The sequence below is a fragment of the Cebidichthys violaceus genome, unplaced genomic scaffold, assembly GCF_023349555.1.
Source record: "Cebidichthys violaceus isolate CVI_PGR_0920_01 unplaced genomic scaffold, fCebVio1.0.p SCAF_3, whole genome shotgun sequence".
Lineage (NCBI taxonomy): Eukaryota > Metazoa > Chordata > Actinopteri > Perciformes > Stichaeidae > Cebidichthys > Cebidichthys violaceus.
The window spans coordinates 20,963,320-20,990,595 of NW_027176483.1; the positions used below are offsets into that span (position 1 = coordinate 20,963,320).

Here is a 27,276-nt window from a genome sequence, read left to right on the forward strand (position 1 = left end):
TGTGCGTGCGTGCGTGCACACACAACTATCCACTGAATTGTTTTTTTTATCATGTTTATTATTGAATCATAATTACTGATGCATTAACATGTACATTCCTTTCATTTTGCAGCTGGTAAAGGTGAAGCTTATTTTCTACTATATAAACGGCCAAGGAGCAAAAGTCCAAGTTAATCCATCTCAATTCATTTGTTTGTAATATTTGGTATTCATAGGGCCGCATCATCAGTTAATTCAGTTTAGTAAAAAACACAATATCTCCCTCTGATACAGTATGTAGTGGAGTAGAAGTATAAAGTAGCAGAAAATGGAAATACTCAAGTGAAGTACCTTCAAATTGTACTTAAGAAAATGTACATAGTCACCTTCACCACTGTTCAACTGTATATATATATATATATATATATATATATATGAGCTGATAGAAACAGCTCTTTAGATGGACACTTTAACTACGTCTATCTGAAAAAGACTTTCATTACAGGACAGAAGGAAAACAGACATTTGTGAATAATGAATCCCATCTGGATTTAAGAGAAGAAGAACGAACCAAGAAAAGAATCTTAAGTACACAACGGTGAAGTTCCAAACTTGGCGACGAGCCCTGAGGAGAGAGACACACACACACACACACACACACACACACACACACACACACACACACACACACACACACACACACACACACACACACACACACACACACACACACACACACACACACACACACACACACTGTGTGAGAGGTTAGGAATCCCGAGGGTCCAGTCTGAAGACGGGGGTAACGGATCCTAGCTGAAGCGGTCAGACCAGGAGACTGGATCGGGGGCCGACGGGTAGAGAGACGCTCCTCTCAGTCGTCCTGAGAGAGAGAGAGAAACACAGAGTGGGTCTGAGACACGGCCTGCTGTGTGTCAACCAGCGGTCCCTTTACCACAGGGTCCATAGGAGTACATGTATCTTCAAATCCACAGTCAGGCGTGTTGAGTGAGGTGAGGTTTCATTAAGCGTGGCTCCTCCTCACCCATTCATCCTCTGCTGCTCCCTCTCCTTCCCCTCCGGGCTTCTGGGCGCTGACTGCGTCCGCTTTGTTGGCCAGAACCTTGTCCGTCCACGACGCTCCGGCCTGTTCGTCTCCGGCGAAGTTACACTTGGTCACCGTGCCGCCGTCCACTTTGGCCAAGGAGACTGGAAGGATGTGGAAACTAATTAACTAGGAACATTGTATACTTAATACAAAAAAAAGTAACCTAGAATAGATTATGGCTTTGTGTTGTTTTGCATGTATTTGCCATATTTCTATGTAAAAACGTTGACGTTTCATAGGTTCAGATCTTGGCTGAAAACGTAGAAGACCAAAGCGCTCCGCTGTTGAATATCAAAGGGCCGGACGACTCCACTGAAACACGGCCCACTCGCCCTCAGAGGACACTTGTGAAACTGCGAAGGACCGGATTTCAAATTTCCTTTCATTCGGCGCCGCGGAGGTCGACCCGGGGGACAAGCTCGCTCAATGCGAGGGTCGTGAAAACAGAAAAGGACCTCTGGCTTTGAAAAACAAAGATCCACTGAAGACTACTGGCTCTAAACGAGCAGCCTCACACACACACACACACACACACACACACACACACACACACTCACTCACATATGAAAGGACCGTCTCCTCTGGTCCTCAGCCGTACGTCCTGCCCCATCTCCAGCTCCGTTTGGTCCATCTGGGACTCGGGGTACCAGAAGGCCCAGGTCCCGCCGGGTCGGTGCTTGTCGGTAATCTTCAGCAGCTCGGCCTTGTTCACCGTCAGAGACAGCTGCTCCTCAGACAGACGGTCGGACTCCCCTTTAGCTTCCACCTCTGTACGGACGCAACAAGTGAGTCATGAGGTCAGAGAGGATGGTAGTATTTACTTATTGAGTATTCTTTAATGGTTCTGATGTTGTTCTTTAATTATTCGAGATATTTGTTCTAGATATTTTAGGGTGAATGGACTCTACTTGTATCGACTGTGTGCTCCGCTCGTTCGATTCGAGGATGAAGCTGCGTTTCAAACACACACTTCCACAGGAGACGCACACGTCTTCAGCTGAAATGTCCTGTACTCACTGTAGGAGGACATGAGGAAGCCGGTGTTGACCTTTTTGGTGTCGCTGAAGTTGGGCTCAATCTCATTCCCGCTGGCGTCGAACCTCCTCTGGTGGATGCGGCTGGGTTTGATGTACAGCACGTAGAACCGGACCTGTCGACGACACGGACACAGTCTGGGTTTCTGCTTGGTCTGTTCTGCGTCCGTGTCTAGTCTGTCCTAAATGCTAAAGCCGATTAGGATTTGGGCAAAAGTTCTAGCTGAAACAAAGTAAGAGAGGTTGCTTCTCTTAAAGCGTTCCGTTTCTGTCAACGGTGGAAGACGCCTTTATACTTTCAACGCTTCAGTACCTTTTGATTGCTGTCATCACTGATCGCATGTCTGGAAACATCCAGCAGCTTCCCTTCTAGGAGAACCCCCTGACCACTGTGTGGAAGAAACACATCAAATATTAAAATCTACACTTTGAACTGTGCTTATAGTAGAGGCAGCCTATGTAAATATGGAGAGATTGAATTTCCTCATTTGAATACATGCGTTACGCTATGAAGGATTGCTGACATTGCGTGAACTTCCGTGAACTAAACACCATCTGCAGCTTTACTGAGATGAAGTGCGGACTGAGGATTAATTTGATGCCGAATATAATAATGACTTATTACTGGTCCACGTGCGCGTGAGCTGCTCTACGTCTCGGGGGAAGTTGACTGTCACACGTCTCAATGGAGTTTGTTGTTGTTGTCTCTCCATAACGAGGAATGCGTCATAAGAAGATACTGGAGCGAGGACTCATCTGAGCGCGTGAACTCGTTAAATGAACGAATACCTGTCATACGTAGAGGGGGACCACGCGCGCTCAAACGTCTCATTGTGGACCGGTTTGTTCTGTAAAGACGTGTTGTGATAAATTCGGCTCATCTTTCATAAACTGTGCTGGAACTTTGTATCTCTACTTCCCTAAAGATTTCTGTGTCCTGGTTTCCTGTAGTCGCGTGAGAGAGGTGCGCTCGGTTTTTTACACGGCACGTGCCGACGGGTGACGGCCTCCGTGTCAGAGAGATGCTGCGCGCGGTGAAAACAGAGGTTTTAAACGATGATAGTTGTAGACATAAACGCACGGTCAGAGTACGGAAGCTCCTTTTAGACAGAAAGGTGTTATTGATTATTTCTGCTCTGAGGAGCGAGGATGCACGTGAACAGTCTTCCAGGAAGTGTTTTAACGGCTGACACGCCCCCTTTTTGTTCACCAGTTATGTGATTGGACGCTGCAGCTGATCGGACTGATCAGATGGGTCTAACTCTCACTTTAACACCAGAGTGAAGACAGATCAGATTAAACTCTAGTTTATATTTGATATGTTTTCTGATTCATCTGGTTTGAATATATGTTCATTGTAGACTGAACAACAAAAGGACCACTTGTCTTCTCATGTTCTGGTATTTCCCTCAATAGCTTTTATTATGGAAACAATTAAAGTGAGAGAGAGCTGGAGAGACCAAACACGTTTTACATCATTTATCGCCATAGTAACGCGTTAACTGGCCCAGCTCTAATACTACAGTAAACATGATTGACTGTAGGCTGTTAAAACTGGTTTTCTCTTATTGGTAAGAGTGACCTCGCCACTCCTAACATGTTGTCTTACCTAAGAGAAGAGCAAAAATAATAAATATATATTGGTAAATCACAGAAATCAGCGGGTACTAACAAGAGAAGAACACATTTGTGGAACACGGTACGGGTTCCTGCATGAAGCCAAAATGTGAAACTATTCCTTTAAGATGCAGAGACGTCACAGGACCAAGTGATTCAACCTGTCAAAGTTACAAAGACACGGTGGGCTACTACCGCTGCACATGTGACGCATGCATGCTTTGATTGGTACAGTGAGTCTCATGCTTAGCTTCATTAAGTGGAGTGAAGAAGGCCCTGCTCAGCCACACAGGTGTTTGTAGTTTTCTCTGATTGGACCTGATAATAGCAGCAGAGGGCGTCGAAAAGAAACTGACAATTTGTATTATTGTACTAAAATAGTTTATTGCACGCTTATTACTCACATTGTGCCGTACTGTCAATGTCTCCATACAGCAGTCTGTGAACTTCACTCCATGAATAGAGGTGTTCTAAGTGTTCCTGTAAGCTGTTCCTGCTGCTGCCTGTGTCTGTATAGCCTCATGTCCTCCTGACTCGTTTGGCACTGCTTGGTGTTCCCTCCTCTGGCTTCTCTCCGTGAGGCTCTGCAGATAGAGGCGGGTTGGATTTCCGGGTGTGTTTTGTGTTCAGGGACGGCGGCGGTCTGGTGGGAGGTCCGGAGTCCAGATCGTCGGCGTGGGCTGCAGGACTACATCCTGTTCCAGAGATCTCGCTGCTCGGGGAGCTTCCTCCTCGGCTTGGATCACAAGCTTTCATTTGTTGTACTGAAGAGTCGATTGCCGGGTAGGTGTTCACATTACACGGGGTCAATGAGGCCGGGTCCACTCTGCAGTTGTAGGTCTGCTTTGAAAACAAAAGAGAAGAGGAGACTCTTAAGATCCCAGCATGCACAAACGTCCTCAACACACGGTGGACAAGCTAATGTAAGAACACAATAAAAAGCTCATAATGTTCACTTTTTGTTGGCATGTATATTCTCAAAAAGCCTCACTCTGAAAGGACGCCTCTGACAGGTTCAATAAGAACGGAGCATTACTGTAAACTCCTGTTTACTACAGGACTACTGTGTTTTGGTTTCTCTAAACACTTAAGCTCTCAAGATGTTAACACTCAAGTTTTTGCACTAAAGTGCAAATCTGTGGTCGGTTTGAAAAGATTCAGCCTACTTAAAAATGTGCTCCGACGGTTTGGGAGGCGTGAGACGTTGCTAGCGGGACCGGAAGTGACCGGGGGGGGGGGGGGGGGGGGGGGGGGGGTCAGCGCTCACGGTACCCGCCGAGAACAGCTTACAGGGTAGAGGCCGGTAGTGAGACTGCTAGGGACACATGTTCTGTTACTGTAGCATCTCCTCTGTGGCTCTGCAGGAGGAAGAACCCTCGTGTGAGGACAGTCCTGCAAACTGAGGCTTAGTGGCACGACAAAGATGTCTGCGGTGACCCTGTAGGAGGCGCCACGAGGCGAGCCAGAAGACCGGTAGACCAGCACCGCAAGTTCACGTCTCCATCCATTTGGACCAGCATGTCGATGCTGTTTCTGAATCCTGGTCTCAAGTCAGCTTCGGAAAAGAAGAAGGCACGGTCCTTGATTTGCAATTATCTTGACAACTGATGTACGCGACACAGACGAGGTACAAGTACCTCTTAAATTGAATGTATAGTGATGTTTGTGCATTTAACTGTACTAAGGACTATGAATCTGGAGTCTGGACTACCAAGTACACAAGTCCGTACTTGTGTACTTGGTATTGAGAAGGTCCCCCTGTCGCTCTGTGACGCAACGGTGCTTTGAGCTAAGCGCTAATGTTAGCATGCTAACATCCTCTTAGCTGAGTGCAACGTTTACCTTGCATGTGTTAATTAGCATGAAACACAAAGTGCAGCTGAGGCTGATGGGAAAGGTTTGGAGGGATTCCTTCAACACGAGCAGAGAGAAATCACCTTGTGAGAGGAGCCATCTCCATCTCCTGATGCTGGAGAACTCTCCTCATGAACACCTGGGAGGACAGCACACTGTTAGCCACATCCATACTGTCTGACTGATCATCCTACGGTGGTGAGAGGATCTGGATTTCATTCATCCTTTAAATGTAGACGAGCTCAAAAGAAACATTGGAATCTCTGTGAAGCTATGCTTTTCACTACGACATCGAATCTGTGAAATTCTTAAAAGCATCTAAATGAAATTTAAAGAATTCAATAAATATAACGTGCACCGAGGGAGTAGCGGCCGAGCTGGATGCTGAGCCAGATGTTCCGTCGTTGAGTCCAGCCCCCCGGAGCCTCCACCTCGTACAGATGCTCCAGATGTTCCCCGTGCTGCTGCAGAAAGCTCCTGCACACTGGACACACGGGAGACACAACCTGTTGCTGTAGCATCAGTTCATTTAGAAGAGAGAAGGAAGAGGCTGAACGAGCGTCTGCGCTGCATCAAAATCAAACACCGTCACGCTCAGCTTTCACCTCCGACCTCTGTGGCATTGTGGGAGAATAGTTCGGGGACTGAGATTAAAATGCCACAGAGGAACAGAAGGACTTGATCTGTGTAGTGTTGTGACTTTCAGGTGTTTGCTCTGCCGTGAAACACGAATGAATCATCACGGAGTGCATGGGGATGTGAACACTTTCAAGTCATTTCGTTAATTATTACCATACGGCATCAATGCAGCCAGGATCACGACAAAAAAAAAAAAAATGACAGGAAATATACATTCGTCTGCCAAATATGACAAAAGTCTCATCTAGATAATACAAAATGAAGAAAGGAAGGAAGAATATAAATTAAGGAATAAATGGGTGTTGGAGCCATAAAGGGAAACATGGGGTGGGTTTACACATAGCACTTCTGACACTGACCACAGGGTGGCGCATTGAGCTAAAAGTGCATATAGGGAAGTGCCTGGTGATGAGAATCAGGTGTGTGTGGACGGGAGAAAGACAACGCACCGGACAGTGAAACGTTTGTGGCATGGACACGCGTCCGAACAAGCTCCTCCCCCCCAGTGGCGTTAAAGACACAACGGATATTTGTTAGAGTCACTACGATGGGCTTTGGGAGGTTAAAGAGAACCGGGGCTGACCTGCCACCATGCTGGGCGATAACGGAGAGCTGACTCCCAGAGACTGCTCCGCGGGGAACGAGGAGCAGAAATGTGCCAGCATCTGAAGGCCGAGGCCTCTCCTCCTCCAGCTCCTCCTCACCAGCACCGTGTCCAGAGCAGGCAGCAGGTAGCAGCGGCCGCTCCAGCCGTCGCACAGACTGCCTGAAATGTACGCGAGTTACAGCTTCAACCGACGCACACCGTCACAGTAAACAACACACAGCTGTAGAATAGAGCACAACCCAACATTCATAACGCCGATAGGCTACAAGCCTACTCTGTTTTAACAGAGGATGCCTAAAATGTTTTCAATTACATTTTTTAAATTCAGCGTCATCACATTTCTTAAAAAGTATCATTTTTGATCTTTTTTGCTAAATGGCACTGTGGTAATTGATGCAGGTTCTCAGTGGATGCTTGTTAAGCTCTGAGTCTTGCCGCGTAAACATCCGATTTCTGCAGGTGCCATTATTTTATTTGACTCTAAATGGACCATAATGTACTAAATTAACATCATGTTGTATTGAAGAAGACTGTAAACTAGAGATTGAGACCATAAACTCATGTTTACAATGTTTACTGAGGGAATAAATCAAGAGAGAAGTAGAATTTCATCATGTACAAGCAGAGTCGCTGCCCCCTGGTGGACACTAGAGAGAATGCAGCTTTAAGGCACTTCTGCATTAGCTTCACTTTTCAGACCAGGAAGTTGCTGCCTGGGAATTTCTTTTAATGCTAGAAATTGACGTGTAAAAATACATCTGTGACGGAGGAGCAGGAAGGAGCAACCTCCTCTCACTCTCCTCCTCCATCCTAGAACAACCTCCTCACACTCTCCTCCATCCTAGAACAACCTCCTCACACTCTCCTCCTCCATCCTAGAACAACCTCCTCTCACTCTCCTCCATCCTAGAACAACCGCCTCTCACTCTCCTCCATCCTAGAACAACCTCCTCACACTCTCCTCCTCCATCCTAGAACAACCTCCTCTCACTCTCCTCCTCCATCCTAGAACAACCTCCTCTCACTCTCCTCCATCCTAGAACAACCTCCTCACACTCTCCTCCTCCATCCTAGAACAACCTCCTCACACTCTCCTCCTCCATCCTAGAACAACCTCCTCTCACTCTCCTCCTCCATCCTAGAACAACCTCCTCTCACTCTCCTCCATCCTAGAACAACCTCCTCACACTCTCCTCCTCCATCCTAGAACAACCTCCTCTCACTCTCCTCCATCCTAGAACAACCTCCTCACACTCTCCTCCATCCTAGAACAACCTCCTCTCACTCTCCTCCTCCATCCTAGAACAACCTCCTCTCACTCTCCTCCTCCATCCTAGAACAACCTCCTCACACTCTCCTCCTCCATCCTAGAACAACCTCCTCTCACTCTCCTCCATCCTAGAACAACCTCCTCACACTCTCCTCCTCCATCCTAGAACAACCTCCTCTCACTCTCCTCCATCCTAGAACAACCTCCTCACACTCTCCTCCTCCATCCTAGAACAACCTCCTCTCACTCTCCTCCTTCATCCTAGAACAACCTCCTCTCACTCTCCTCCTCCATCCTAGAACAACCTCCTCTCACTCTCCTCCTCCATCCTAGAACAACCTCCTCACACTCTCCTCCTCCATCCTAGAACAACCTCCTCTCACTCTCCTCCTCCATCCTAGAACAACCTCCTCACACTCTCCTCCTCCATCCTAGAACAACCTCCTCACACTCTCCTCCATCCTAGAACAACCTCCTCTCACTCTCCTCCTCCATCCTAGAACAACCTCCTCTCATTCTCCTCCTCCATCCTAGAACAACCTTCTCACACTCTCCTCCTCCATCCTAGAACAACCTCCTCTCACTCTCCTCCATCCTAGAACAACCTCCTCTCACTCTCCTCCTCCATCCTAGAACAACCTCCTCTCACTCTCCTCCTCCATCCTAGAACAACCTCCTCTCACTCTCCTCCTCCATCCTAGAACAACCTCCTCTCACTCTCCTCCATCCTAGAACAACCTCCTCTCACTCTCCTCCTCCATCCTAGAACAACCTCCTCTCACTCTCCTCCTCCATCCTAGAACAACCTCCTCTCACTCTCCTCCTCCATCCTAGAACAACCTCCTCTCACTCTCCTCCTCCATCCTAGAACAACCTCCTCACACTCTCCTCCATCCTCGAACAACCTCCTCTCACTCTCCTCCTCCATCCTAGAACAACCTCCTCTCACTCTCCTCCTCCATCCTAGAACAACCTCCTCTCACTCTCCTCCATCCTAGAACAACCTCCTCTCACTCTCCTCCTCCATCCTAGAACAACCTCCTCTCACTCTCCTCCTCCATCCTAGAACAACCTCCTCTCACTCTCCTCCTCCATCCTAGAACAACCTCCTCTCACTCTCCATCCTAGAACAACCTCCTCTCACTCTCCTCCTCCATCCTAGAACAACCTCCTCACACTCTCCTCCTCCATCCTCGAACAACCTCCTCTCACTCTCCTCCTCCATCCTAGAACAACCTCCTCTCACTCTCCTCCTCCATCCTAGAACAACCTCCTCTCACTCTCCTCCATCCTAGAACAACCTCCTCTCACTCTCCTCCTCCATCCTAGAACAACCTCCTCTCACTCTCCTCCTCCATCCTAGAACAACCTCCTCTCACTCTCCTCCTCCATCCTAGAACAACCTCCTCTCACTCTCCTCCTCCATCCTAGAACAACCTCCTCTCACTCTTCTCCTCCATCCTAGAACAACCTCCTCTCACTCTCCTCCTCCATCCTAGAACAACCTCCTCTCACTCTCCTCCTCCATCCTAGAACAACCTCCTCTCACTCTCCTCCTCCATCCTAGAACAACCTCCTCTCACTCTCCTCCTCCATCCTAGAACAACCTCCTCTCACTCTCCATCCTAGAACAACCTCCTCTCACTCTCCTCCTCCATCCTAGAACAACCTCCTCTCACTCTCCTCCTCCATCCTAGAACAACCTCCTCTCACTCTCCTCCTCCATCCTAGATCAACCTCCTCACACTCTCCTCCTCCATCCTAGAACAACCTCCTCTCACTCTCCTCCTCCATCCTACCTTTGTGTTTGATGGTGTAGAAGCCGACCGCCTGGCCGTCTCTCCACAGCAGTTTGCAGCTCTCGGTGCGGGGGTGCAGGGAGAACAACGCCTTCTCCTGGGAGGACCTCTCCACCACCTGACTGAGCAGGAACACAATCACCCTCTCCGTAAGCGACCGCACCTGGGCCGAACACGGACACCGATGAGAACAACCGGCACGGCAAAATCACAACCTTAAAGTGGAGAAGAGCTACGATTTTAACTGGGATTCATAGGTCGTATAAAACGATGTCTTAACAAGCAGCGGCAAATGGAAATGTAAGCCACGACTGTTGGTTTCATAGCCGAAACAACTTTAACTCTGTCAACTGGCAAAACAACTAAAAAGTAACTGTCACTCTGCGAAGCTAACGTTAGCTCAGGCCGCTACAGTGCAGAGCCATCCGCCTCACAGCGGTGTGTCTTTAGTCCAACATGAAGTATCAAAAGTTGCTGACTTTTTTTCTTTAGAGTTTACTTGGACGTTGATGACCTCGATGATGAGCAACGTCACTATTTTATCCGACTTGTAAAACAAGAAACATTTGCGTATGAATTGTAAAGTCGCACCTCGTAGACCACAAAGACAGGCCTGTAGTTTAATGAACAGAAGAGGATCCCAGTCGCACAATACTTATCTCAAGTTCAGCAGTAAATTATGATGTTATAACGAAGTTTTTAACAATGTCTCATAAATAAACATGTAAATCAGCTACTCTCAACTTCTAATACGAAATTCTGGAGCCAAGAAAGTCGGCAGGACTTCTTGTTATACTCAGATAAGCATGACTGAATGCCGTCAAATTAAGAATATCCCTTTAAATCAGGATAACAGTATTTGTTTTCTCAAAAGAACAAGATAATTGCCTCGTCATCTTGAGAAAACGACGTTTTGTTTAAAACATCTTTGTTGTCCCAAGATGACGAAGGATCTCGAGGATACCGGAGTCAGTGACTAACTGTCGGGTCAAATTCATTTAAACGCTGACATCAGTTACCGAAATCAAACCGACTCTGGAGTTGCTGGACGTGCGTAAGACGTCGTCCACGCGCCACCACTTCTCATGCAGGTACAGAGCCACCACTGGAAAGCAGAGCAGAGAGCATTAGTCTTGTTGTCTTCATGGGGGTCCGATAAGGACGGCGAGTTCGGTCCCAAACCTCGTGTCAGATCATCGGGAGGGTGAAGAGCCAGCAGCGGGCAGTCGGGTTGGTCGTCCTCAAACAGCTGCAACCGCCTCACATGCTGTGCCGTTATCGCTACCTGACAGGAAGACAACCTCAACAGGAGCTCTGTACTCTTTCCCCCATAAACATCCGAACGTCAGACAGAAGGGCTGTACCCGTGTCAAGGATGTCCACCTCCACCATGCTCTTATCAGTAAATGGAAAAGGTTATTATAAGTGTTATGGTACCTTTGAAGTCTGTGATAAGTGAAACCACTCGTTGTCATCAGACCTGGACTCCAAAGAGGAGAGGTACTCCTCAGATGATGACGTCAGGTCAGTGTCGACCACGGCCGGAAGGTCCACGGGGTACATGGCCTCTAGACAGTAACACATTGTACAAGGGCTTTAAGTCATCAACAAGTAATTACGTTGGATTGCTGATTAGTGTCTCCGTTACAAGTCGTTTAAAGTTACCTTAATAAAGTCCACTTGACCGTATTAGCAAGCGAACTCTTTATTTTAAATCTGAGACATGGTTCGAGTGATATGTGACGTCCTTACGTATGACCTAACTTGTTATACGCAGCGTCGCACTTTGAACTGCTAACGTAATGCTAACAAGGACAACAATACCCATAAGGCCTCGCAAAGCGACTTCATAACGTATGGCGTTGCTGTGGGCCTAATGTAGTACGGTGTCACGGTAACAGTGGACTTACTTTACGACTGAATACGTTATAGAACAGCAGAGTGGCCGACGTTGACAGGGACAGCTTTCTGCTCCACCTGCACTTCCCCTAAATGTCACTCAGAGGTCTGCACCTGGCGGGTTCTGTTCTTTGCCCTGCAGCGTCACCCACTGGCGCGAGAGCGTCATGGCGTCACCGCGACCTTCTGCTAGCTCCGCCTCCGTCAAGCTCGCCAGCGTTAGCGAGGAGATGAACGGAAACTCACGAGGTAGACTTCAAAATGCGATTTGCTAAAAACACAAAACGTGGAACTATTCAGACATCCACGTTTATGTGACGGCACAATTATTACTTCCTACGAAAAATGAACAATCCACTCCAACAGCATTTTGTGGTTAATACAGTGTAATGACAGGCATCAATATATTCAAGATTTAGTTGTGGATCTCTAAATATCAGTTTAAGAGATTTTGGTTCTAATGTGTTCCTGACGCTTACGTTAAAATACCCTCTCTGGAACAGTTATTGTGTCTTATAAAATAAATGTTGAAAAAAGTGTGTTGCCTAAATTAGACATTCTTACAATTACATCAACTCCATCTCTGTCATTGAAAAACCCAGAATGATTATGCAAATATTTGTGTTTCATTTGACTGGACACAAGATGTCTCTTACGTCAGTGAATAGACAGTTATCATTGAATGCGCACCAGAGGTTTCAAATGTCCACATTACATGAGAACATCTCAACAAAGAACGTAAGAAAAAGTTAATTTTAAAAAGTTGCTGTCTTGCTTAAACAACAGCAATAAAGGGTGCAATAAAACTGAACAGCAGTGGTGGAAAGTAACTCAGTACATTTACTCGAGCACTGTACTTAAGTACAATTTTAAGGTACTTGTATTTTACTCGAGTATTTCTATTTTATGCTACTTTATGGTTCTACTCTACTACATGTCAGTTTCAAATATTGTACTGTTTATACTTTAAGTATAATTGTTTGAGATTACGCTGGACAATAGTATAGTTTTGTTTTATTCTGAAAATAATTAACCGGAAGTTTTGCCAGATGTTTACTAAAGACTGTCTGTGTTATTTAGCTGTCAGCCAGTCAGTGACATATTTCATTGACACTAAAATGTTGCTTGGCTTGACACCGAGTCGACGGCTGCTTTCTCATCGGTACTGCCTCCTGCAGTGCCGCAGCATTAACACAGAAAACACCGCCAGGGTAAGTTGGACAGCAGAGACAGTGTTAGCTTGTTACTTTAAGTTGGACAGCAGAGACAGTGTTAGCTTGTTATTTTAAGTTGGACAGCAGAGACAGTGTTAGCTTGTTATTTTAAGTTGGACAGCAGAGACAGTGTTAGCTTGTTACTTTAAGTTGGACAGCAGAGACAGTGTTAGCTTGTTACTTTAAGTTGGACAGCAGAGACAGTGTTAGCTTGTTATTTTAAGTTGGACAGCAGAGACAGTGTTAGCTTGTTACTTTAAGTTGGACAGCAGAGACAGTGTTAGCTTGTTACTGTAAGTTGGACAGCAGAGACAGCGTTAGCTTGTTACTTTAAGTTGGACAGCAGAGACAGCGTTAGCTTGTTACTTTAAGTTGGACAGCAGAGACAGCGTTAGCTTGTTACTGTAAGTTGGACAGCAGAGACAGCGTTAGCTTGTTACTTTAAGTTGGACAGCAGAGACAGCGTTAGCTTGTTACTGTAAGTTGGACAGCAGAGACAGCGTTAGCCTGTTACTGTAAGTTGGACAGCAGAGACAGCGTTAGCCTGTTACTGTAAGTTGGACAGCAGAGACAGCGTTAGCCTGTTACTGAAAGTTGGACAGCAGAGACAGCGTTAGCCTGTTACTGTAAGTTGGACAGCATAGACAGCGTTAGCCTGTTACTGTAAGTTGGACAGCAGAGACAGCGTTAGCCTGTTACTGTAAGTTGGACAGCAGAGACAGTGTTAGCTTGTTACTGTAAGTTGGACAGCAGAGACAGTGTTAGCCTGTTACTTTAAGTTGGACAGCAGAGACAGTGTTAGCTTGTTACTGTAAGTTGGACAGCAGAGACAGTGTTAGCCTGTTACTTTAAGTTGGACAGCAGAGACAGTGTTAGCTTGTTACTGTAAGTTGGACAGCAGAGACAGTGTTAGCGTGTTACTTTAAGTTGGACAGCAGAGACAGTGTTAGCTTGTTACTGTAAGTTGGACAGCAGAGACAGTGTTAGCCTGTTACTTTAAGTTGGACAGCAGAGACAGTGTTAGCTTGTTACTTTAAGTTGGACAGCAGAGACAGTGTTAGCCTGTTACTTTAAGTTGGACAGCAGAGACAGTGTTAGCTTGTTACTTTAAGTTGGACAGCAGAGACAGTGTTAGCTTGTTACTGTAAGTTGGACAGCAGAGACAGTGTTAGCCTGTTACTTTAAGTTGGACAGCAGAGACAGTGTTAGCTTGTTACTGTAAGTTGGACAGCAGAGACAGTGTTAGCCTGTTACTTTAAGTTGGACAGCAGAGACAGTGTTAGCTTGTTACTGTAAGTTGGACAGCAGAGACAGTGTTAGCTTGTTACTTTAAGTTGGACAGCAGAGACAGTGTTAGCCTGTTACTTTAAGTTGGACAGCAGAGACAGTGTTAGCCTGTTACTGTAAGTTGGACAGCAGAGACAGTGTTAGCGTGTTACTTTAAGTTGGACAGCAGAGACAGTGTTAGCATGTTACTTTAAGTTGGACAGCAGAGACAGTGTTAGCTTGTTACTTTTGCTCCTGTGCGTGACGTTAGCTAGCGTTGATAAATCCAGTTAGTAACCCAGTGACGTAGTTAATAAAGCACGCAACGTAATGACATGGTGGTCATAACTCACGCTACCTGCCCTTGGGGCCCTTTGGTGGTGTTTGGTATTGCAGGTCTGGCTGGTTGGTCGGCCCCAATCCCCACGCTTCCTTTTCCGATGGTGATGAATGTATTGTGCCATATGCCATTAGTGGTAAACACGAAAAAAAAGTGAAATACATGGGAGCTACTGGCCGCAGCATGTACATGCAATCAGTGAAGTCAATGTATAAGTGACTTAAAGCTGCATTCTCTCTAGTGTCCACCAGGGGGCGACTCCTCTGGTTGTATAGAAGTCTAGTCTAAAATGACTCTACTTCTCTCTTGATTTATTCCCTCAGTAAACATTGTAAACATGAGTTTATGGTCTCAATCTCTAGTTTACAGTCTTCTTCAATACAGCATGATGTTCATTTAGTACATTATGCTCCATTTAGAGTCAAACAGACCAGAAAGCAGAACGCAAGGCTTCAAAATGATATTCAACAAAGCAACAGGTGACATCATGGTGACTATGTCCACTTCTTATGTAAAGTCTATGGTTTGAAAGGAGTTGGACATTTCCTCTCGACATAAAGAGAAACATCCTAACATATCTAGGCCCATGTTCATTGTATTGTTCTGTTCGAGTGCACCATGTTATATTCTATCTCTTCCTCCCACTCTCTTGGGATGACTCACCCTCCATCACTGTGTGTGTGTGTGTGTGTGTGTGTGTGTGTGTGTGTGTGTGTGTGTGTGTGTGTGTGTGTGTGTGTGTGTGTGTCTGCACAGGGTGCCATTGTGGACAGCGTGCTGTCTGCTTTCAGGTCTATATGTGGCGAGGACGGCGTCTCATTGGGTGAAGCTGTCAGAGAGCAACACGGCAAAGACGAGTCCGTACACAGGTCTGTCTCACGCACTCATAATATTGTGTGTTTATGGTGTTTTCAATAGTATACAAAAAAATAACATGTTATCCCAAGAGAATACATTAACAACAGCCTTGGGCTTTGGGATTTTCTTGAGACATAATGTAGTTAACTGAGTAGAGTTCACCATTAGGGCTCTCTGCAGACATGTTTAGCCATTTATGATCACTTTCCATAAGTCTGCAATTCTGCAATATAGCTAAAAAAAATCAAATCTTTGATCTTTCAATCCTCACCCGATTTACAATTTGAATTGTTCCTTTTTTTTCTTCTTCTTAAAAGCAACCTACGAAAGATAGAGAAGTTATTCAAATAAAGTTTAGTTTTTATTTTATCAATAAAAAAGATTTACAAAAATAAACAAACGCGTTGTAAAGGACTTGAGGAGTTACAACTAAACTGTACGCACACTGTACTGCTATGTTCACCGCTACGTTACTGCTAACCTCACAGTGACCGTCACACACACTCTTTCTCGACCACACACAACCTACGCACCAAGTCGTCAGAGTTTTGCACACCGTCGTAAGTAGTGGTGGTTCCGTACAATAGGACTATTATAATCTTAAGTTTGAGTTAAAACCGCGTCTCATTTTTCATCGTCCTAAACAGGCGGTGAGCTCCGGTTCTGCCGAGTGAAGCCAATGCGGAAGTGTGTTAAAGCTGCATTCTCTCTAGTGTCCACCAGGGGGCGACTCCTCTGGTTGTATAGAAGTCTAGTCTAAAATGATTCTACTTCTCTCTTGATTTATTCCCTCAGTAAACATTGTAAACATGAGTTTATGGTCTCAATCTCTAGTTTACAGTCTTCTTCACTACAGCATGATGTTCATTTAGTACATTATGGTCCATTTAGAGTCAAACAGACCATAAAGCAGGGGATGCTTTAGGGCGGGGCTACAAGGTGATTGACAGGTCGCTGCTGCTACCAGATACCGCGCCTCTACGTCACTCCTCCGCGGTCTAAATATGGTTGTAAAAAGTCAAGATGGCGACGGCATAATCACCGAACTCGAGGCTTCATAACATCAGTCCACGAACCAATGGGTGACGTCACAAGGAACACATCCACTTCTTATGTCCAGTCTATGGTCCTAAACCATGAATTCAAATGAACTGATCAAAATCAACCCGCCTTGATTTCAAGCTCTTTCAGACTCAGACGCTCACCTTTACCTGGTGACATCACGTCCCTGAGGGTTCAGGGTTTAAAGCCAGTGGGCTTCCCACTTTAAAGAGGAGATAAAGTTCCACAGTGCTAGGTGAAGCTGTAGCATTGGATAATTCTCTGAATGACCTCCTTTGCATTACAAATAGTCATCCATTGTTTGTATGAAAACACTGGTTAGTTTATACAGAAACACTGATAAGTACGGATGCAGCTCGGCCTATTCGACAGAACTAAAAGGTGTGAACCCTTCATGTCTGCTGGGATTGGAGGACATCTCCTCACATGGACCAGGAAGTATCAATAAAGTACTCTTTATTGATACTTCCTTTAAATGGCCATCACAAGCGGCGATAACAAAAGGTTCTGTTCACTGGAGAAATATGGAGAACGGTGAGCGAGCATTGCTTTTGCTGCCGTCCATTAGTTGCCCCCCAGATGTGGTGCTGTTTCCCCGTTGTGTGGAGGAGGTCAGCGCCCTGGCCAAAATCTGCAGCCGCCACCGCCTTCCCATCATCCCCTTTGGCACCGGAACTGGCCTGGAGGGAGGAGTCAGCGCAGTCAAGGTGAGAGAGAGGAAGCCCCCGTGTGTGTGTGTGTGTGTGTGTGTGTGTGTGTGTGTGTGTGTGTGTGTGTGTCTTAACTGTTTGGAAATAGGAGCAGTAATTAAAGTAATGTGTTGTACAGTATTATGTGGACTTTTAGGTTTGTTTTGAGCAAAAATAAGCAAATGTGGTACGACTTTTTGCATAATTATGTTTAGTGAAAGTGGACTTGAGTCTTCCACAAGCAGCTAGCTTAACAGCTGTGAGTGCTGCTAACAACAGCCATGTTTATTGTTTAAGTTCATAATAATTATTATTTTGTGGGAGTGGCTTTGGGACGGGTTGTCAATGGTGACAACTTGGCGACTTTCTCACTACATTTAGCCACTTTTGGAGCTAGCGCTGTTAGCTACTTTCATTGGAAAAGAGTTAGCGACACTGGGCTGGGTTTTTAGGTTTCTAAAAATCTAGCCTACTCTTGCTAGTTTCTCAAGATCACCCACCAATACACTAAGTACACTAAATATGTGTCTACGCGTGTCTTTCTTCTGCCCTTAGGGTGGCGTGTGCTTCAGTCTGAGGAACATGGACCAGGTTCTGGATCTCCACCAGGACGACTTTGACGTGACGGTCGAGCCCGGTGTGACTCGGAAGGCCCTCAACGCCTACCTGCGAGACACCGGCCTGTGGTTTCCTGTGGGTCAGTCACGCTCTCGGTTCAGCCCCATATGTTAAAGAACAGCTCGTTGACAGCATCAACCAGGCTGATGTTTGATCTAAATCAAGTCACGAAGGAAACACTGTTTCATAAACGACCTTTTTATCGGTGCTGGTTAAGTACGTGTACTTCTGACGGTAAGTTAGATACGTCTCCTCCTGTATCTCCTCGACCAATCAGATTAAGGTTAAGATTAAGTCAACAAATAGAGATAACAGCTGTTAAATAGACATATATTGGGATTCAGAGCACAAACATATCAGCAGACAGTTTGCTTTATACATATAGTGAAGTAATGTCTACCTTAGCACCTGTTTGTGCTGTAATCAGAGCTTCCGCGCTGTTGCTGTCGTATGCGCTGTTAGCGCTGTTAGCACAGTTAGCTGCGTGCCGCCGGCTCAGCCGTTGCCGTGAATCATATTTTTGAGAAATTTTGAATTTTAGGTCAGGCTCTGTCTTGTAAGGCTGCACATTGTAATTTTTTCAAAATCAGAATCAGAACCGTTTATTTGCACATACAAGGAATGTTACATAAACAATCAACACGGTGCAACAAATAAATAAAATATTGTCCCAGCCTATGTTCTACACACTGAAGAACATATCTTTGTTTGGTACAAATTTAATCCTTTTTTTTAATGAAACAGAGTAACGATGTAAAAATGATCATTCCCTCTATTATCCCGAATCATATTGCAATATAAGTTCAAATAAACGCAATTGAATATTTTCTCAAAAGCGCCGTACTGTCTTAAACAGTGTGACAGGGTTACAGTGTTCTGTTACCGTCTCAGACCCCGGGGCCGATGCGTCTCTGTGTGGCATGGCTGCCACCAGTGCGTCTGGCACCAACGCGGTGCGTTATGGAACCATGAGGGAAAACGTCATGAACCTCGAGGTCGTGCTGGCCGATGGGAGCGTCGTTCACACGGCCGGGAAGGGCCGACGTCCCAGGTACGCGTGGGCTGTTGGCACCCGCAGATATGGAACAGCGCCTCATGCGTTGACCCTTTCTTCTCTTCTCTTCATGGATCTGTAGGAAGACGGCAGCGGGCTACAACCTGACCAACCTGTTTGTGGGGTCAGAGGGCACCCTGGGGATCATCACCAAGACTACCTTGCGCCTGTACGGCATCCCGGAGGCCACGGTGTCGGCCGTGTGCTCGTTCCCCTCCGTCCAGGCAGCTGTGGACAGCACAGTGCAGATCCTGCAAGCGGGAGTCCCCATCGCTCGCATCGGTGAGGAGACGACGACCGTGATCACAGCTGCGCACGTCACACCGTGGTTATAGTGTGCTGTGACTCTGTGTGCTGTGACTCTGTGTGTTGTGACTCTCTGTGCGTTGTGACTCTGTGTGTTGTGACTCTGTGCGTTGTGTGACTCTGTGCGTTGTGTGACTCTGTGTGTTGTAACTCTGTGCGTTGTGACTCTGTGCGTTGTGACTGTGCGTTGTGACTCTGTGTGTTGTGACTCTCTGTGCGTTGTGACTCTGTGTGTTGTGACTCTCTGTGTGTTGTGACTCTCTGTGCGTTGTGACTCTGTGTGTTGTGACTCTCTGTGCGTCGTGACTCTGTGTGTTGTGACTCTCTGTGCGTTGTGACTCTGTGTGTTGTGACTCTCTGTGCGTTGTGACTCTGTGTGTTGTGACTCTCTGTGCGTCGTGACTCTGTGTGTTGTGACTCTCTGTGCGTTGTGACTCTGTGTGTTGTGACTCTCTGTGCGTTGTGACTCTGTGCGTTGTGACTCTCTGTGCGTTGTGACTCTGTGCGTTGTGACTCTGTGTGTTGTGACTCTGTGCGTTGTGACTCTGTGTGTTGTGACTCTGTGCGTTGTGACTCTGTGTGTTGTGACTCTCTGTGCGTTGTGACTGTGCGTTGTGACTGTGTGTTGTGACTCTCTGTGCGTTGTGTGACTCTGTGTGTTGTGACTCTGTGTGTTGTGACTCTGTGTTGTGACTCTCTGTGCGTTGTGACTCTGTGTGTTGTGACTCTCTGTGCGTTGTGTGACTCTGTGTGTTGTGACTCTGTGCGTTGTGACTCTGTGTGTTGTGACTCTCTGTGCGTTGTGACTCTGTGTGTTGTGACTCTCTGTGCATCGTGACTCTGTGTGTTGTGACTCTCTGTGCGTTGTGACTCTGTGCGTTGTGACTCTGTGTGTTGTGACTCTCTGTGCGTTGTGACTCTGTGCGTTGTGACTCTCTGTGCGTTGTGTGACTCTGTGTGTTGTGAATCTCTGTGCGTTGTGACTCTGTGTGTTGTGACTCTCTGTGCGTTGTGACTCTCTGTGCGTTGTGACTCTGTGTGTTGTGACTCTCTGTGCGTTGTGACTCTGTGTGTTGTGACTCTCTGTGCGTTGTGACTCTGTGCGTTGTGACTCTGTGCGTTGTGACTCTGTGTGTTGTGAATCTCTGTGCGTTGTGACTCTGTGTGTTGTGACTCTCTGTGCGTTGTGACTCTGTGTGTTGTGACTCTGTGTGTTGTGACTCTCTGTGCGTTGTGACTCTGTGTGTTGTGACTCTCTGTGTGTTGTGACTCTGTGTGTGACTCTGTGTGTTGTGACTCTCTGTGCGTTGTGTGACTCTGTGTGTTGTGACTCTGTGTGTTGTGACTCTGTGTGTTGTGACTCTCTGTGCGTTGTGACTCTGTGTGTTGTGACTCTCTGTGCGTTGTGACTCTGTGTGTTGTGACTCTGTTGTGACTCTGTGCGTTGTGACTCTCTGTGTTGTGACTCTGTTGTGACTCTGTGTGTTGTGACTCTCTGTGCGTTGTGACTCTGTGTGTTGTGACTCTGTGTGTTGTGACTCTGTGTGTTGTGACTCTGTTGTGACTCTGTGTGTTGTGACTCTGTGTGTTGTGACTCTGTTGTGACTCTGTGTGTTGTGACTCTGTGTGTTGTGACTCTGTTGTGACTCTGTGTGTTGTGACTCTGTGTGTTGTGACTCTCTGTGTTGTGACTCTGTTGTGACTCTGTGTGTTGTGACTCTCTGTGCGTTGTGACTCTGTTGTGACTCTGTTGTGACTCTGTGCGTTGTGACTCTGTGCGTTGTGACTCATGTTGTGTGTCATTCAGAGTTCCTGGATGACGTGATGATCGACGCGTGCAACAGGTTCAGCTCTCTGTCCTACGCCGTGACCCCGAGTTTGTTCCTGGAGTTCCACGGCTCTGAGGGAAGCCTGCAGGAGCAGGTCAACACAGCAGGTGTGTGTGTGTGTGTGTGTGTGTGTGTGTGTGTGTGTGTGTGTGTGTGTGTGTGTGTGTGTGTGTGTGTGTGTAAATCATTGTTGGTTCGCTAACGACTAAAAGCCAAACGGTTGCGCTCACAGGGGTTTTTCAAAAGCAAAAAACAAACGTGTGTGTGTGTGTGTGTGTGTGTGTGTGTGTGTGTGTCTCTCCACAGAGGACATCACTCAGAGTAATGGCGGTTCGGGTTTTCAGTGGGCTAGAGATGCAGAGACACGGGAGCGACTGTGGAAAGCCCGTCATGACGCCTGGTACGCCAGTCTGGCTCTCAGACCAGGCTGTAAGGTAAAGACAGTCACCCGCTAGTTTTACCACTGAAACGTCCAACAGATCTTAAGACACAAACGTATGACAACAATAACATTTTATGATGCTTGATAAGTATGCAGAGCAGGTTCAGGAAAATTAAGATGCCACATTTCACCACCAAAACAACTCCTCGTTCCACCTTCAGGGACACATTTCAGACTGAAGAACGGGACAAAAGCCTTGTCTGCAATTGGGAAGTTTAGGTTTGGTTAAGTTGAGGGTTAGGTTAGGATAAGGCGTTGAGTATGTCTCAGGAAATGAATCTAAGTTGAAGTGATGTTCCCCATAGTGACGTGTGTGTGTGTGTGTGTGTGTGTGTGTGTGTGTGTGTGTGTGTGTGTGTGTGTGTGTGTGTCTGTGTGTGTGTGTGTGTGTCCATGTCCATGTGTCCGTCCCGCAGGCTTACGCCACAGACGTGTGTGTCCCTCTGTCTCGCCTGCCTCAAATCCTAGTGGAGACAAAGGAGGACCTGATTGAGAACAGGCTTACGGGTGAGTGCACTGCAGAGAAAAATATCAATGGTGTTCATGTCAACTGTTAATAATGTTAATAACGCATTATTGCTCGAGAAAATAGACCTCCTAGGGATACATTACAACCACATGACAGTTGAGTAAACGTTCTATTATTCATTTATGCAGTGTATTTACAAAATGCAACATCTTATGTGTTTTTTTTCGTCATAAACATAAAAATAGATTCTCACGTAGAGCTTCAATGGCTCCATCATGAGAGAAGGGATGGAATACAAGTTCAATAAAGAACGATGCTATCTGCTGTACCTTCAGGTCCCATAGTGGGTCATGTGGGCGACGGTAACTTCCACTGTCTGATGGTGGTGGACCCCGGTGACCCCGAGGAGCTGCACAGGGTCCACCTCTTCGTCGAGAGACTGGCCAGGTAACAGAAACCTCCACGAGTCCTGAAGCTCACGACTAAAGTTACAAGTTTTGAAAAGTTTTGCGTTATCTGTTCGGAAAGGGTTTCATTTTGCAATATGGCGCCGCAAGCGTCTCAAAATCTGTTTTTAAAAACACCCGGCTGCACCTGGATCAGTCTGGAGCTTAGTTTATACTTAGTGTTTTCTTTACAGATCTTGTATGAAGGTAAAGTAAAGTAGTCCATGAATATGAGTTTACAGGTTATTACAATCCCTCCTCGTCATTGTGGAGGTTGTTTTATGGCTTTCTGCCGCTCACTCCTGCAGTCTAACAGCATATCTCTGGGTTACACTCGTCGTCTCTCTGATTCCTCACAGTTCATTTTGCACCAGTATAAACGAAGCTTAAGCTGCTGAAGGGCGCCGGCACAGCGGAGAAGATTCCGTACCGGTTACAGTGATAGTGGCAAATCGATTCATAGACGGGCGGTTGGCCGGATGTGTTTTGCGTTCATTCTGTCGCGCTGCGCGGCAGCGGTCGTTGCAGACACGCCCACGAATGTTGTGCCGTCGGTAAGGCCGTGTGATTGGTTTCCCCCTCCAGGCGAGCCCTGGCCATGGACGGTACCTGCACAGGGGAGCACGGAGTGGGCTTGGGGAAGAGAGCGCTGCTGGGTGAGGAGGTGGGACCCGTGGCCGTCCGGCTCATGCGGCGTCTCAAGGACGCCTTCGACCCGAGGAACCTGATGAATCCTGGGAAAGTTCTGCTGCCGAGAGGGCCGTAGACCGTCTGAGGGAACGTCACCGTGACTCTCATTACGATTTGCTTGCGGCTTGATCAGAGGCCGACGTCACGGTGATGCGGCGTTTTAGAGCATATTGCACACGAAGAGTTTTGCTTCTTCTGAGATGAGACGTATCTTCAGGGATCACTTGAGTGAAAACCAAAAGGAAGACGATGATTGAATGTGGGATTGTATGTAAACAGGCCTCTCTAACAGCAGACCTTTTGACTTCAAAAGCACAGGCGTTACTAGTAACACCAACGAGCCAGCGAGCCGAATACCAGGAGCCTGAATTCAAAGCAGCCGACGTTCATTCCATCGTTGACACTTTTCCTGCTGTGAGAAGTCAAAATGTCAGCTGTGAGAAACAGGCCTGCATGTGTCTGTGGTGGTTTTATTGTCGATTCATGTGAATCAAGACAATCCAGAATGATAATGTAGTGGCAGTGCTGTCCTCCTCAGTGTGAGTTTCTTTTCTTTTCATGAAAACATTTTTCACTTTTGCTTATTTGTATTATTTAGATGAGGGAGTAATTCACTAAAAACTAAATAAACAACTGAATCTAACTCTGGCTTTTGTCTCTTCCCTTTGTTTCTATATCGTGATAGTTGATTGTTTGATATCAGGCATAAATGCTACTTCTGCCTCCTGTTTTTAATTATTGTAAGGCTCGCTGTTTCCCCTGCTTCTCTACTGGCACGGACGTGTGCTAAGCTAAACTAAGTGGTGTCAATCTTCTTATCTGAGTTAGTGTGTTTCCTTCAAACAGTTTGGGGGGGGGGGGACGACACATCATGGACATTGAAGTGGACAGAAACGCATTAAGACTGTTTACTGTTTAGTGACTGGATCCAGTCCTGTTACAGTGAGGCGGTAATACTGCGCTGCACCATAGGGTGTCAGCACAGCATCGCCGAAGCTCCCTGGGGGACAGACTGTGGGACTAACGGTTTGTCCCCCAGACGCAGCGTCTCAGGAGACGGATAAAACAAAATGCCATAAACTCATTGGCCTGTAAATATTGTCATAGCTTGCAGCCATTAACTGAACATTAAGAGTGGAATAACCATACACAGCCACTGAGATGCAATAAAGTCTCTATTTAATTCAAAGCAATATTTGACTTCATTACATCTTTCACAGTTTAGACAGTTTATTTCACAGTTAATGATCTATCTGAGCCATTAGTGCCAGTGTTGATCAGTTTAAAGAGTTTTTAGAGATGGGCACATGCCACCTGCAGTGATAGAATTGAATGCCATTACATTAAAGCACATCATAAATTACATATATTGGTTTCAGTGAAATCAGTGAATACCATTGTGGTGTAGAAGAAGATACTTTTTCAACTTAACACCATTTAAAAAGCAAAGTCTCTGTTTTGGTGTTTTATTTGAGCCTCTCTCTTCTTTCTGGGGTTAAACTATCATGAGTAAATACATGTTTTCTAGTCTTAGAAACCACTTATGAGACAATGGGCCCCTGTTTAGCCTCTTTTTGTTGTTGTTTTGTGTCTCTTTGTAGTCGTTACGCATCCCTTTGTGGTCATTTTGTGTCTCTTTGTATTTGTTTTGTTTCACTTTGCAATTGTTTTGGCCTTTGGTCTAGTTAATGTTTTGTCTGTAGTCCCTTATTGTAGTCGTTTTGCATCTCTTTGTAGTTGTTTTTGTCTCTTTGTAGTCATTTTGCCTCTTTTCATTTGTATGTCTTTTTGTGTCTCTGCAGCTCTTTTGTATCTCTTTGTAAACTTTTTGTTTCTTTGAAGCTGTTTTGTGTTTCTTTGTCGTAAGTTTGTGTCTTTTTGTAGTTGTTTTATATCTCTTTGTAGTCATTTTGCCTCTTTACATAGTTGTGAGTCTTTTTGTGTCTTGTTGCAGCTGTTTTGTATCTCTTTGTAGTCATTTGGTCTCATAGTCTTTTTGTATCTCTTTGTAGTTGTCTTGGTCTCATAGTCTTTTTGTATCTCTTTGTAGTTGTCTTGGTCTCATAGTCTTTTTGTGTCTCTTTGTATTTGTTTTGGTCTCATAGTCTTTTTGTATCTCTTTGTAGTCGTTTTATGTTTCTTTGTGGTCTTTTTAAGTCTTTGTCCTGGTTGGTATGTGTCGCTTTGAGAGACATTTTGTAGGTGTGGACCAGGGGGTTCCCTGACACTTTGGGCCCTTGGACCTTTACTCGGTAGGCCCGTTTAATAATCCACGCATGCTCAAAGTGCCTTACAACACAAGCCAGCGTTCACACATTCACACACACACACACACACACACACACACACACACACGCACACATTCATACACTGGTGGGAGACCAAGGATACTTTGACATGTAGACTTCACCCTCTGTCTGAAACACTCTGTTTTAGCCCCTGTCTCTCTAAGACCTCCTTCCAAAAAGGCCCAGTCTGCTCCATAGACTGTATATAAGAAGTGGAAGTAGTCATCGTGACGTCAACCGCTACTCTATGGACTGCAGTCATGAAGCCTCAAGTCTTGGATTAAGGACATCGCCATCTTGACTTTTTGCAACCGATGAATGGAAGTTACCATATTTGGAATGTGGAGGAGTGACGTATAGATAGATAGATAGATAGATAGATAGATAGAGAGATACTTTATTAATCCCACAAGGGGAAATTTGTTAATTTGTTAGAGACGCCGTATACGGCTCTGGTAGCAGCAGCGACCTGTCAATCACAGTAAGCAGGCCTTAAAGCATACTCTGCTTTATGGTCTATTATTTGGTCCATGCAATTGTACTTCTTTTTGCAAATGGAGGAGTCGCACCCTGCTGGTAAGTAGAGAGAATGCAACTTTTAAGACACTTCTGCATTGGCTTCACTCTGCTCTCTGATTGGTTTGTGAGTCAAAAATATGGCGCACCTTTGAAAAGGTATTTCTGATGCCATGGGGGGGGGGGGGGGGGGGGGGGGGGGGGGGGGGGGGTAATCTGGATGTATGTTCACAAACAGTGAAAAGGTTTTTCATGCGTCCCCTTTAAGAAGACTGTGTGTGTGAGGACGGTCTAGAAACGTTCTAACTATTACAGGATTCCTTGAGTTAGACCAACTGTGATAACGACAGGCGGGCTTATGTATTTTCCCTTTGTGGTTTTATATATTATAACCGTTTCAGTTGATTGTGTGTGTGTGTGTGTGTGTGTGTGTGTGTGTGTGTGTGTGTGTGTGTTTGAATGCTTGAGGAGCAGAGAGGGGACCATGTCCTGTTGTCATTAAAGCAGGATGGATCTACTGCAGTAAATAAATGCTTTACCACAGTTTACCTGATTGGGTTTGGAGAACTAGAAGTCAAGACTGACTGTGTGCTATTGTGATGAAACAAAGAGCCAAAAACAGCTTGATGATCACACACACACACACACACACACACACACACACACATACACACACACACACACACACACACGCTCAGGATTAGACTAAGTAATCCCAAACAAAACATGTGAGCCAGTAATCCCAATAATTTAGCATATGGTGGAAAAATCTGTGCATAACTTGATAATGAGTACAATATGCTGTCTGAAGGCCTGGCTGTGTGTGTGTGTGTGTGTGTGTGTGTGTGTGTGTAGGGGGGTCATGGGTAATACAAGGTAGCTCTATTTCTATTCCTCAATTAAGACAACAATCATGACTTTTATCATGATTTCATTTTTACTTCTAAATGAAGTCCTGAGATTTCTTTGCTCAAAATCACAATTCATAGTGAAAACCACAAAATCAAAATCCCGGCTCGTTCTGGGCTGTAAAGAGACCTGTACCCGGTGTCCACTGCCACACCTCACACCCCGATTCAAAAAGGCTTCACGGGTAACACTGCAGACCACTTCCGAAGCCCTCATGCCCTTGATTATGAATGAATGCCACTGAACGCCGTACACTGTCTCCTGTCCTGTCTGTATTTATGATCCAGGATTGCGCACTGAGCGCCTCCATTGTCTGGCCAGCAGCAGCAGTAGCAGCAGCAGCAGTAGCAGCGGCGGAGCGGAGAGCGGCGGAGCGCCGATCTGAGCGCAGGGGAGCAGCGTCACTGTGACCCCCGATATTCGAGGGACAGATAAAGGGGGCGACCTCTGGTTGGAGACCACCGGAGCGGACAG

The 27,276-nt window shown here is 46.1% G+C and overlaps 4 protein-coding genes across 6 annotated transcripts in view; 2 read left to right on the forward strand and 2 right to left on the reverse strand.

The window, feature by feature from the left end:
* Positions 1-37: 37 nt before the first annotated feature.
* arpin (actin related protein 2/3 complex inhibitor) lies at positions 38-3,274 on the reverse strand. Its single transcript, XM_068723872.1, has 6 exons — positions 2,911-3,274; positions 2,435-2,510; positions 2,105-2,237; positions 1,649-1,855; positions 1,025-1,188; positions 38-862 (listed from the first exon to the last, which is right to left on the reverse strand). The coding sequence occupies exons 1-6, from the start codon at positions 3,000-3,002 to the stop codon at positions 854-856; spliced, it is 681 nt and encodes a 226-aa protein (XP_068579973.1). The 5' UTR covers positions 3,003-3,274; the 3' UTR covers positions 38-853.
* fam169b (family with sequence similarity 169 member B) lies at positions 2,433-11,953 on the reverse strand. 3 transcript variants are annotated; one of them, XM_068723871.1, is made up of 10 exons: positions 11,818-11,953; positions 11,345-11,475; positions 11,090-11,192; positions 10,927-11,012; positions 9,908-10,070; positions 6,815-6,997; positions 5,951-6,076; positions 5,676-5,731; positions 4,143-4,578; positions 2,433-2,510 (listed from the first exon to the last, which is right to left on the reverse strand). In XM_068723871.1, exons 2-9 carry the CDS (start codon positions 11,468-11,470, stop codon positions 4,258-4,260), a joined length of 1,164 nt encoding a protein of 387 aa, XP_068579972.1. In that variant the 5' UTR covers positions 11,471-11,475; positions 11,818-11,953; the 3' UTR covers positions 2,433-2,510; positions 4,143-4,257. The 3 variants fall into 3 exon arrangements, with proteins under 3 accessions (XP_068579972.1, XP_068579970.1, XP_068579971.1); XM_068723869.1 differs by having other exon boundaries at positions 4,143-4,581; XM_068723870.1 differs by lacking the exon at positions 11,818-11,953 and adding an exon at positions 11,573-11,797 and having other exon boundaries at positions 4,143-4,581.
* A 925-nt stretch (positions 11,954-12,878) lies between these two features.
* Positions 12,879-23,732, forward strand: ldhd (lactate dehydrogenase D). Its single transcript, XM_068723771.1, has 11 exons — positions 12,879-13,017; positions 15,383-15,495; positions 17,115-17,253; positions 17,791-17,932; positions 18,745-18,904; positions 18,990-19,189; positions 21,021-21,149; positions 21,349-21,476; positions 21,901-21,991; positions 22,289-22,400; positions 22,985-23,732. Exons 1-11 carry the CDS (start codon positions 12,925-12,927, stop codon positions 23,163-23,165), a joined length of 1,488 nt encoding a protein of 495 aa, XP_068579872.1. The 5' UTR covers positions 12,879-12,924; the 3' UTR covers positions 23,166-23,732.
* A 3,431-nt stretch (positions 23,733-27,163) lies between these two features.
* The window catches only part of znrf1 (zinc and ring finger 1), a 51,734-nt gene continuing 51,621 nt past the window's right edge, over positions 27,164-27,276 (forward strand). The window contains exon 1 of the mRNA XM_068724001.1: positions 27,164-27,276. This exon is cut by the window's right edge and continues 989 nt beyond it. The gene's annotated coding sequence lies outside the window, so the exon portion shown is untranslated.